Source organism: Eretmochelys imbricata, chromosome 1 (genome assembly GCF_965152235.1).
Source record: "Eretmochelys imbricata isolate rEreImb1 chromosome 1, rEreImb1.hap1, whole genome shotgun sequence".
NCBI classification, from domain to species: Eukaryota; Metazoa; Chordata; order Testudines; family Cheloniidae; genus Eretmochelys; species Eretmochelys imbricata.
The window spans coordinates 23,644,302-23,657,010 of NC_135572.1; the positions used below are offsets into that span (position 1 = coordinate 23,644,302).

At 41.0% G+C, this 12,709-nt stretch overlaps 1 protein-coding gene across 20 annotated transcripts in view; it reads right to left on the minus strand.

The window, feature by feature from the left end:
* PICALM (phosphatidylinositol binding clathrin assembly protein) overlaps nt 1-12,709 on the minus strand; it is a 113,633-nt gene that overhangs the window by 59,701 nt on the left and 41,223 nt on the right. For all 20 annotated transcript variants that reach the window (XR_013344870.1, XM_077807985.1, XM_077807994.1 and 17 more), the window contains exons 5-9: nt 10,727-10,820; nt 10,054-10,165; nt 7,392-7,498; nt 5,823-5,864; nt 4,073-4,158 (exon numbers count right to left, since the gene is read on the minus strand). Coding sequence is in view for 19 of the 20 variants with exons in the window: in XM_077807985.1 (XP_077664111.1) it covers nt 4,073-4,158; nt 5,823-5,864; nt 7,392-7,498; nt 10,054-10,165; nt 10,727-10,820 (441 nt within the window). In the remaining variant the exon portion in view is untranslated. The remainder of the gene's footprint in view (nt 1-4,072; nt 4,159-5,822; nt 5,865-7,391; nt 7,499-10,053; nt 10,166-10,726; nt 10,821-12,709) is intronic.

Consider the following 12,709-nt stretch of genomic DNA (forward strand, 5'->3'; position numbering starts at 1 on the left):
ATCCAGGTTTGTTGTAGAAAGAGGACTTTTATACAAGGGAACTCTTTCTGGTGGACACCAGGAAGACTGGCATCCTCAGAGACAGTTGGTTGTTCCAACTAAGTATCGGGTAAAGCTCTTAAGCTTAGCCCACGATCATCCTAGCGGCCATCCTGGGGTGAACAGAACCAAAGACCATTTGGGAAAGTCGTTCCACTGGGAGTGAATGGGCAAGGATGTTTCTACCTATGTCCGGTCTTGTGAAGTGTGCCAAAGAGTGGGAAAACCCCAAGACCAGGTCAAAGCCCCTCTCCAGCCACTTCCCATCATTGAGGTTCCATTTCAGCGAGTAGCTGTGGATATTCTGGGTCCTTTTCTGAAAAAGACACGCAGAGGAAAGCAGTACACACTGACTTTCATGGATTTTGCCACCTGATGGCCGGAAGCAGTAACACTAAGCAACACCAGGGCTAAACGTGTGTGCCAGGCACTAACAGACATTTTTGCCAGGGTAGGTTTGCCCTCTGACATCCTTACAGATGCAGGAACTAATTTCCTGGTAGGAACTATGGAAAGCCTTTGGGAAGCTCATGGGGTGAACCACTTGGTTGCCATCCCTTACCACCACCAAACAAATGGCCTGGTGGAAGAGTTTAATGGAACTTTGGGGTCATGATACGTAAATTCGTAAATGAGCACTCCTATGATTGAGACCTAGTGTTGCAGCAGTTGCTCTTTGCCTACAGAGCTGTACCATATCCCAGTTTAGAGTTTTCACCATTTGAACTTGTATATGGCCGCGAGGTTAAGGGGCCATTACAGTTGGTGAAGCAGCAATAGGAGGGATTTACACCTTCTCCAGGAACTAACATTCTGGACTTTGTAACCAACCTACAAAACACCCTCTGAACCTCTTTAGCCCTTGCTAAAGAAAACCTGAAAGATGTTCAAAAAGAGCAAAAAGTCTGGTATGATAAACATGCCAGGGAGTGGTCCTTCAAAGCAGGGGACCAGGTCATGATCTTAAAGGCGCTCCAGGCCCATAAAATGGAAGCATCGTGGGAAGGGCCATTCACGGTCCAAGAGCGACTGGGAGCTGTTAATTATCTCATAGCATTCCCCATCTCCAACTGAAAGCTTAAAGTGTACCCTATTAATTCTCTGAAGCCCTTTTATTCCAGAGAATTAAAGGTTTGTCAGTTTACAGCCCAGGGAGAAGAGGAGGCTGAGTGGCCTGAAGGTGTATACTACGAAGGGAAAAGTGATGGTGGCGTGGAAGAGGTGAACCTCTCCATGACCCTTGGGCATATGCAATGACAGCATATCAAGGAGCTGATCAAGCAACACTCATGTCTGACCCTGTCCTAAGGGCACCAGACTTTGACAAACCATTCCTAGTAACCACAGATGCGTCCGAGTGTGGTGTGGGAGCAGTCTTAATGCAGGAAGGACCAAATCAATAGTTCCATCCTGTCATGTTTCTCAGCAAGAAGCTGTCCACTGGTCAATCAGTGAAAAGGAATGTAATGCCATCATCTACGCTCTGGGAAAGCTAGGCCCATACTTTTGGGGACGGCGTTTGCACCTGCAAACTGATCATGCTGCGCTACAGTGGCTTCACACCACCAAGGGAAATAACAAAAAACTTATTCGGTGGAGTTTAGCTCTCCAAGATTTTGATTTCGACATACAACACATTTCAGGAACTTCTAACCAAGTGGCTGATGCACTCTTCCGTGAAAGTTTGCCAGAATCAACTGGTTAAAAACGTCCTTGAGATGTGGAAAATACTGTTTGTCTTCATAGAGTTAGTAGTATATTTAGAGATGCATGTGTCTTATTAACTCTGTTTTCTCCTAGAGCTCCAGGAAGAAATCACAGCCAGTGTTTCACTCTGTTATTTGGGGGGCATGTCATAAATGTAAATTGAAGGGTAACCACCTTTCTGTATACAGTGCTATAAAATCCCTCCTGGCCAGAGGCAAAACCCTTTCACCTGTAAAGGGTTAAGAAGCTAAGGTAACCTCACTGGCACCTGACCCAAAATGACCAATGAGGGGACAAGATGCTTTCAAATCTGGAGGGGGGACGTGGGAGGGACAAAGGCTTCTGTCCATCTGTGTGATGCTTTTGCTGGGAACAGATCAGAAATGCAAGCCTTCCAACTCCTGTGAAGTTAGCAAGTAATCTAGCTAGAAAATGTGTTAGATTTTCTTTTGTTTAATGGCTGGTAAAATAAGCTATGCTGGAGGGAACGTATATTCCTGTTTGTGTGTCTTTTGGTAACTTAAGGTTTTGCCTAGAGGGATTCTCTATGTTTTGAATCTGATCACCCTGTAAGGTATTTACCATCCTGATTTTATAGAGGTGATTCTTTTACCTTTTCTTTAATTAAAATTCTTCCTTTAAGAACCTGATAGATTTTTCATTGTTCTTAAGATCCAAGGGTTTGGGTCTGTGTTCACCTGTACCAACTGGTGAGCATTATTATCAAGCCTTCCCCAGGGAAGGGGGTGAAGGGCTTGGGCAGGGGGATATTTTGGGAAAGACGTCTCCAAGTGGTCTCTTTTCCTGTTCTTTGTTTAAAACGCTTGGTGGTGGCAGCGTACTGTTCAAGGACAAGGCAAAGTTTGTACCTTGGGAAATTTTTTAACCTAAGCTTGTAAGAATAAGCTTAGGGGGTCTTTCATGCGGGTCCCCACATCTGTACCCTACAGTTCAGAGTGGGGAAGGAACCTTGACAGGGTGCAACAAGGACCAGCAGCAGTGCCGCGTGAAAGCCAATGAACTGCAGCAGACATACCAGAAAGCCAGTGAGGTCTAGTCGATCGGGTGCTGAGCTGCAGACCTGCTGTTTTTACATCAAGCTTTTTGCCATACATGGCCAACACCCCATCACCACCCTGCATACCACCAGGGATACTTCCAAGGACCCCGAGTTACAGGCCCCTGCTGTGACCAGCAAGGAGGGGTAAAGGAACAGGTGAGCCGGGGGTGGGGGGGTGAGCCAGGACTTGTTTTTGACTCCACTGAAATCTAGTCAGTCCCAGCAGGCGAGCCAGATACAGGAAAAAGAACCTTGGGTGAGTGTGTAAATGCATTTTCCATTACAATGATGGCACCCCCAAATTAGCAAGACACAGCTAGCAACTTTTACTTAATTTATTTGCACTAGAAGAGGTACTGGAACAACAAAAAGAGAGTTGCTATCTGCTTTTCATTCCCCTCTAGAGTTAGGCAGGGCAGTTTGTTTATGTACACAGGGGTGACCCTTGAATCCTGAGAGATGTTGATGAAACTTCCACAGAAGTACACAGCAATCCTCTATCGAAAGTTTTAGGGATGGCAGCCTTATTTCTTCCTCCACGGAAGGACACTTTCCCTCAGTGATTACTGCAATGGGGCCTGCAGAAATTAACAGGCTACTGGCATAAGAGGACGGAGCTCATCTGATAACCCTTGTGTCTGTCTGTCCAAATTCAACAAACAGCCGTTCCATTCCACCCTCCATCCCTTTGGCAAATTTTCTCCCATGGCTTCACAGATATTATGCAGGACACAACAGGCAACTATAATCAAGGGGATATTTTTCACACAGATCAATCCAACGAGTAAACAATGCCAGGGACACTTCAATCTATCAAAAGCACATTCAGCTATCACTGTGCACCTGCTCAGTCCGCAGCTGAATCTTTCCTTGCTGCTGTCAAGGTGGCTGGTGTACAGCTTCATGAGCCAGGGGAGCTAAGGGGTCAGCTGGGAAGTTAGGAAGGAAAGAAGCAGATGCAGGGAGCCAAGTATGCACACAGACAAGCAATATAGTAACTACAGCAGCTGTCTGCTGATGTAACTTGAATTGGCAAGCTTTGTAGTGTAGACATGGCCTGAGACTGGAAAGCTTTACGCTGTTTAACCAACAAATACTACGCAGTCAACAGCACCAAATACATCAACTGTTTCAGTACTGCAACAGCAACATGATGTTCATTTCAACACAACCCATACAGACTATTTCAGGATGGGAATTTCAAAGTAAGGAACCTAACATTTGATTCTTAACACAACTGTATAAGAGGACAAAAGGCAGATATACCTGCTTGCAGCTGTGGAGTCTTTGATTTTCTTTCCCTCTAAAGAGGCTAAATGTTGTTCCAAAGCATCAAGAAGACTGCTTGGTGCCTGCAAAAGGGCAGTGAGGGCATAGATATGAAAAATCCAAGACAAAACCAGGCACCAGCTAAAAAAAATAAAAAAGAAAGGTATGATCCTGTCACCACAGTGCCAGAGAATGCAACTGAGGGTAACCGGACATGGTCTACAACTCAAAATATTGACATCACAGTATTTTGGCACTAAGAACATAATAAATTGAGAAAAGTATTTTATATTATCAAGTGGTACAATATCATCCACTACTATGCCAGTTCTATTAATCATGAGTAGGCCCCTACCAAATTCACAGTCCATTTTGGTCACTTTGATGGTCATAAGATTTTAAAATAATAAATTTAACGATTTTCAGATTTTTAAATCTGAAAATTTCACAGTATTGTAACTGCAGGGGTCCTGACCCCAAAAGGGATAGTGGGGGCATTGCAAAGTTATTGTAGGTGGGGTCATGGTACTGACACCCCTACTTCTGCACTGCTGCTGGCAGCAGCACTGCCTTCACATTTGGGCCGCCAGAGAATGGCATCTACTGGCTGGGAGCCCAGCTCTGAAGTCAGAGTCGCCGCCAGCAGCAGCCCAGAAGTAAGGATGGCATGGCATGGCATTGCCACCCTGACTTCTGTGCTGCTGCCTGCAGAGCTGAGCCCTCGGCCAGCAGCCACCACTCTCCAGCCGCCAAGCTCTGAGGGCAGCAAAGAAGTAAAGATGGCAATACCATGAACCCCCTACAGTAACCTTGCAAACCCCACCGCACGACCCTCTTTTGGGTTGGGACCCCCAGTTTGAGAAACACTCATCTCCCCTGTAAAATCTGTGTAGTACACGGTAATAGTACATACAAGATCAGATTTCACGGTGGAGACCGGATTTCCTGGTCCGTGACACATTTTTCATGGCCATGAATTTGGTAGGGTCCTTCTCATGATTGCTCCTATCAAAAAAAGAAAAGGAGTACTTGTGGCACCTTAGAGACTAACTAACTCACAAAAGCTCATGCTCAAATAAATTGGTTAGTCTCTAAGGTGCCACAAATACTCCTTTTCTTTTTGCGAATACAGACTAACACGGCTGTTACTCTGAAATCTATCAAAAAAGAAATCCATGAAAATGTTGGAAAATAAAGAAAACAGACAATTGAAATGAGTAGTCTGTGCCAACTGAGATTAAAAAGGAAGCTGTACCCATCTGAAGCAATACACACATACATATACACAAACTGAAAGTCTTAACAAGTAATTAAATGGCACTCTGAAGCCTTCTGCTTAGAGTAGCCACCTTGCTAAGGGATCTCATTTGTGAAAGCTGCATTACGTGAGCCTCTGCTACAAACAGATCAGTTTCCATCATACTTTAAAATTGGTTTTAAACTTAGGAATTTCATGTTTATTCAAATATTTGATTTTAATTCTCTATTTTCTGCTCTCAAGATGACATTAATTTGATAATTGTAATATATTGCAACTGTAATTAGTTTGCATTTTCATACATTTCATCGTGGAATTTGTGAGTGAAAGACTTTCTGGTTAGAGTTCAATTTCGTCATGACTCATCTAATAATTTAAGAATATGGTGATAATGTATGCAAGAAAACCAATACAGGACTCCATATTTTTCTGAACATGCAAAGAAAGAAAAAGAAAGATGTATGCACATATGCATAACAGTTTATGTACCTGAGAAAGATCTGGTATGTCTCCTCTGTCAATTCCAACTTGCTGTAACAAAACAGATTTATAAGCTTTAGAACTGACTACTGTTTATTTAAAGATTACTTGTTAAAAAGCAGAAATCACATTAATATGATGTCATGCAAGAAAAGAAAAAAATCCCCTATACTCTTTTTAGTTTACATAATTTGAGCTCTAGTAAATTTTTAGATGAAAATAGATGTAAAAAAAAATCAAAGGAAACCTATGTAAAATATATGTATATGTTTGGCTGTAGTGAGTTTAAAACATTATCAAATCTAACCTAGGGAGGTGGTAGAATCTCCTTCCTTAGAAGTTTTTAAGGTCAGGCTTGACAAAGCCCTGGCTGGGATGATTTAATTGGGGATTGGTCCTGCTTTGAGCAGGGGGTTGGACTAGATGACCTCCTGAGGTCCCTTCCAACCCTGATATTCTATGATTCTAAGTTTGGAGTGCCCTTCCTGATGGTCCACAGGACAGATTTTGAGAATCAAGCAGGTGATGGTTTGTGTTAGAGAAATGCTCTCATGAATCTCCGTTCCTTACAAAGTAGTTTATAGAATGTAAGCATTGAGAACTACTGACACAGTATGTAGTTGGAAGTACAAAAATAGTATATTGCATTGATACAGCCCCTTTTACCCTCCAAGTTCCAGATCACTCTACAAGCTATACAACATAGACATCTTAACTCAACAGCCATCTCTGTTGTAAAACATCATATGGGTTTCACAGTGCAGACTGACACTACACAACAATTTAGAACCGTAAAGTGATAAGTACCAAATCCGACAAACTGCAGCAGGGAGAATTTTAGATAGGGAGAACATAATTATCCTTTCTGGAATTTGACCAGGACACTTAGATTAGCACTCTACTGCTCAGACTGAAATCTCTTCTGAAGGACATTAGTTCAGCAAAGCTTCAGAAGAATGCATGCTACAACCCACTGAACCAACAAGAAAAAACAAAAAAAAATGCACTGCATGCAACAGAAGTTTTTAGATGCTGTAAAACTTGTGAAATCCCCTATTATCAGCTTCAGCCATTGCTTTCTGATTTAATGTTGATCCTCAAATTCTTTCATCTCTCAAGTTTGACATAGCAGAATTGTTGGTGCAAAACAAAAAAAGGGCTAGACATGTCTCAGAAAGAAAAAGACCACCATACACACACTTTTCTTCTTCCGAATTTTACTTTTTAAAGAAGACTAAGGGGAGCATATTTTGTGTGTGTATACAAGCTAACATGCAATATCTCCCTGGACCACAGTAGCTACTAGCCTCTTATACAGTAGGAGATTTATATATTTATTCTTGTATTCTCTTCTCAGCAAAGAACAGCTACTTCTCAGCAAAGAACTGTTGAAAAATGTATTTCTTTCAATATGCAGGCCCTTAATGAGCTGGTCCCCTTCGTATTAAACTCTGATAAAATGCTCCTTGATAGACATTAAATCTGCCAAATGGAAAGGAAACGTAGCTGCTTTATCAGAGTTAAGTATTTTATAAACTGTTTGAGCATGAAGACAATTCTGGCCCAGTTAAGATTTACCTCTGCAACTTTGAGAAACTCGGAGATCCTTGTCATTCTAGTGAGGAACTTCTTATATATGTCAAGGCCTTCTTTGCACTGGTTTTTTTTCATGTCAAAGTATTTTTCTGAAAATGGGAAAAGTATTCAAGTCACGTAAGAAATAAATATACTGTATATATTTTAAACATGTACAAGTAACTATAATGCAAGACAAAAGTTACTTCACTCGTCACTGTGAAAAAGGAAGTATCTGCAGCCTTGTTTCTTCACTTTTCAACATTAATGGTGGAGGCAACTATGATGCCGCATGAGAGGGGGAAGAGCAGGCAACATTAATATTGGTGTCAATGCTTATGCTGGCCAAGACAAAGACAAAATTAAATGATTTTTGTACGTTTTCCCTCTCTCCGACACTTGATGTTTTTGGTTCAATCTCCAAAAATGTTTTAACATGGTTAGAGATTTTAGCACATGTATCTGTATCTGGAAATCCCAATGCCAAGCCACAAGGTTATCTGACAAACATAAAAAGTTGGTCAAATAGGTGGAGTTACTAAGCAGGCTGTTTACAGAGACAACTGTAACAATGAACACAGATTAACTTCCTCCCACCAGTTAAAAAAACTAAAATGGGTGTGGCAGAAATGAAGCTGCTTTGTAATTTCTGAATACTGATGTTGACCTGGTTACTGGGATTTTTACTCTGCAAACACTTGTGGGTTGCTAGGGACAATGCTTGAACTGTTAGCTTTGAAGATTTTACCCTACTTCCCAGCCAACCTGAGAAACCAGTTTTGGACTAGAAAGGCCAAAGCCCAGGAACACAGGAAAAAAAAACCATGCCAGTTAAAAAAGGCTTGTTCCCTCAAGATAAAACAGAGTTTGGGGGAGCCAGAATGAGACCAACATACTGGGGTTCCTGAAGAAGTTAGATCTGCCTAGTTTACTACCAGGAATAAGATGCTAAAATAAGTCATTCCTTTTAACTTAAATTTTAATATTACTTACAGGTTTAAGTTCCTCTGTCCCTCCAGTGTTTTGGCACATGAAAAGATATAAGTAATTCCGCTTTTAAGGCATACTCAATGTATAGGGCCCTACCAAATTCATGGTCCATTTTGGTCAATTTCACGGTCATAGGATTTAAAAAATCATAAGTTTCATGATTTTAGCTATTTAAATCTGAAATTTCATGGTGTCATAATTGTAGGGATCTTGACCCAAAAAGGAGTTGCAAGGTTATTGTGGTGGTTGCAAGGTTATTGTGTGTGTGGTGGGGTGGGGGGGAGGAGGAGAGGGGTGGTGTTACGGTACTGCCACCCTTTCTTCTGCGCTGCTGCTGGCAGCGATGCTGCCTTCAGAGCTGGGCAGCAGTGGCTGCTGGCTGGGAGCCCAGCTCTGAAAGCAGCGTAGTGCAGAAATAAGGATGGCATGGTACGGTATTGCCATCCTTACTTCTGCACCGCTGCCTGCAGAGCTTGGCCCTCAGTCAGCAGCCACCACTCTCTGACCACCCAGCTCTGAAGGCAGCAGTGCAGAAATAAGGATCTCATGGTATGGCATTGCCACTATTACTTCTGTGCTGTTGCTAGCGGGCGCCTGGCCAACAGCCACTGCTCTCTGGCTGCCCAGCTCTGGAGTCAGTGCAGAAGTAATGGTGGCAACACCATGACTCCCGCCCCCAACAACTCCCTTTTGGGTGAGGACCACCAATTTAAGAAATGCTGGTCTCCCCCGTGAAATCTGTAAAGCACACAAAACAGATTTTATGTGGGGAGACCAGATTTCACGGCCCGTGACACATTTTTCATGGTCATGAATTTGGTAGGTCCCTATCTACGTGATAGATCACGGGTCAGCAACCTTTCAGAAGTGGTGTGCTGAGTCTTCATTTATTCATTCTAATTTAAGGTTTCACGTACCCGTAATACATTTTAACATTTTCATAAGGTCTCTTTCTAGGAGTTTATAATATATAACTAAACTATTGTTGTATGTAAAGTAAATAAGGTTTTTAAAATGTTTAAGAAGCTTCATTTAAAAATTAAATTAAGATGCAGAGCCCCCCGGACCGGTGGCCAGGACCCAGGCAGTGTGAGTGCCACTGAAAATCAGCTCACATGCCACCTTCGGAACACTTGCCTACCCGTGATAGATCATGCTATCATTGAGAGCAGGTACTCGTTTCACAGGGATGAGCAACAACATAAAAACCTTCACAGCCAGCCAAATATCCAAATATAATACATACAAAAGATTATAAACACTGTTAGAATTAAGTTCTAACTATGGAAGCTAAACTCTCTATGCTTCTTTAACAATTATCACAGTGGAGAAAAAACTGTCAATTTTCCTATTTGATTTTGAGTCGAGGTTCTCGATGACAGGAGGAAAACCAGTTCAAGGAAAAATAATTTTCTATGCCAAAAATTCTTGGACTTTGTTTTTAGGAAATTGCATACTTTGGATTACATGTAAGGAAAGTACTAACAAGGCAAAAGAATCCTTGGCGATAAAGCTGTCCCAAAAAACTGAAGATTTTTTTAAAGCAGTACATGAAGATAGAATGTTTTGCCTTATTCTTTAAAGATCCAAACAGCTGTAAATTCTGAAAAAATTTATATACCCTTGTTTACTGAAAACACAAAGAACTAATTCTGCAGAGTAGAGTAATATTTACCCAGAAGGTTAATAATTCCTTCATTATAAGCTGCAAAGAGTCTAATGGCATCTTTGAAGAGAAGCATGAAGGCAGCATTTATTACACCATTTGTAAGCTCATTGCTATTGACCTAGGGAGATTAGAAAAGAAAGTTAGCTCATCTGGATTGACATTTTATCAGAAAACTTCCAATTAATAATTACATTTCAGTATTCTACCCAAAGACATGCTTTCCATTAGCAAATGTACTGTTTATAGAACATGGCAGCATTCCAAGTTAAACGGAACTTCTATCAGCATCAAAGATGACAAGTTAAATAATCAAAGAAAAGCAGGTCAACAAAAATACATAACTAATATATCACCTATTTAGAGGGGCCAAAAGAACAGAGTAAATTTTGTTTATTTAAAAAACTTACTGAATGCATGTACCCCTAAATGAACATTAATGAAGTGGTTGTCTTATTAGGCCATCAGTACTTCAGGTTAAGCATACCAGGCAATGTTCCAGGTATATTTTGCTCTTCAAACCAACTATATTAGACTGGACACAACAAGTTAAAAATATGGAAGGGAATTTTACTTTGTACATATTGCATCACTTGTTTTCATAGCTTGTGAAAAGCTGTGGAGGAAAAGTCCAGCTGTGTTAATTGACAGTGTCTCTGATGTGTGAAGAAATTAAACTTACGTTGAAGTCAAGAAGTGCATCCATCTGATTTTGTATAATTGGTACAGTTTTAAGGAGTTTTTCTGTGTTCATTGTCCTCATGACTCCATCAGCCCTATTATGCAAACAAAACAGAAAACAAACGACCAGTTGGATTATGAAAGAATATTTTTATTAGGAATATGAAACACTGGAGCATATGAAACAGATCAAAAGAACAGCAATGCTAGAGGCAGCATATTCAGACGACTGAAGTAAGTAAGGGGCATGCCTTGTAATATTCAATTTGTCTGGCCAAAAGAATGGCAATGATTGTCCAGAAGAGCAACATCCAGCTCTCCTTGGCCAGAAGACAGCACACCTGTTATGGGGTCTTCAAGGACTGATCTTTATTCTCCAAGACCAACAGAAATAGCCATGCTCAGAACTATTACAATGTGATCTATGATGCAAGAGGTGGCTACAGAAGTATTAGCAGCATTTTAAAAAGCTTGTTTCAAAGACAAATTTTAAAAAATTCTAAAAAACTCTTTTCAAATTAGCTTTTGAAACCTATTTCTTAAACAGAAATTGCCTACACTTTTCTAATTGCCTAAATGTTGTTTCAATTGTAAATCTAGGGTTATTAGTGAAACGTAAAACAGCAGTCAAATCAGTGTGACAAGATCTTTTAAAGCTTGTCTCTCTCACCAACAGAAACTGCTTCAATGAAAGATACTACCTCACCCACCTTGTCTCGCTAACATCTTTTAAAAGCATTCATAAAATGTAGGATTATAAATACACTGTCTGGAAATCTGAAGTTACAGGAACACTGAACAAGATCTTACAATTATACTTGACAAGTTTTTTTAAATAAAATAATTGGATTTTTTTTTTAAAAAAGAATGTCAGTTATCTGTGTCTATTTAACTTTCATTTGGTTGATATTTTAAACTAGATACCCAGAGAAGACACAAAGGCTAAGAGAAAAAGAAGGTGCCCTAGGAGGAAACTAACAACAAAAATTGATAGTAAACATTTGCTTTCTACACTACACGGACTTAAAAACAACATTCACTTTATGTAAAAAGGCTTGATACCAAAGTCAAAACTTCTACCTCTTATAACCTCTCGCTTGTTCAAACTAAAAATCAGAATCCACTGGACTCTCTGTAGCACAAAAGGCTGAGGATTATTACAGCTGGAAAAAGCCAAACATGTCAAGGAACGAACACCAGCAATAACTTTCTCCTGTTAACAGAATTCCTTACAATTAAAAACAGTCCTTTTGCCTGTTGGTCAGGTGGTGAAAGAATGGTTAACTACCCTACAGCAGATGTGCTTCTTCAAGAGGGGTGTCCACAAGGATCACACTCTTGGTGCACCTGGACCCCAGGTGGACATGGGTGGGTTCTTTTTGCTAGTAGTGTGTGTTGGGGCCACAGCTGCACCCTAGATATTCTTGCCCACCCCAAGGGCATAAAAGACAGATCAGGATCAATCGTCCCTCAGTTCCTTCACCAATACAGAATCTCAGAGGAGTACAACTTTGCAGTAATGGGGAAGGAGAGCAGGTCATGGAATCCACGTAGACAACATCTCTAAGAACCACAGTTGCTGTAAGTAACCATTCTCTCCAAGTAATTGTCTATAGGGATTCCACCTTAATACCATTAGATCAAGTGTATGAAGTTTAGCTTTCCCAGGGTGTGAGCCAGACTTGTGGAAGAAAACTGGGAGATGAATAAACTTGTTCATCTGAAACATGAAAAAAACTTTGGGCAGGAACATGGGATGAGGCCTTTTCTTATGGAACCCTAAATAAGGGAGATCCGCCCTGAGTGCCTGAATCTTCCCTACCCTTCAAGCTGATATAATGGCAGTCTTCATTGGTAGGTTATACAGGGAACAAGTTGCTAAGAGCTCAATGTGGGGGACCCTGAATCCTGTTACATTGAGGACCCAGAAGGAGGGGGAGCACAAGCTGGGGGAGAAACATTAATAATGCACTCAAGGAATCTA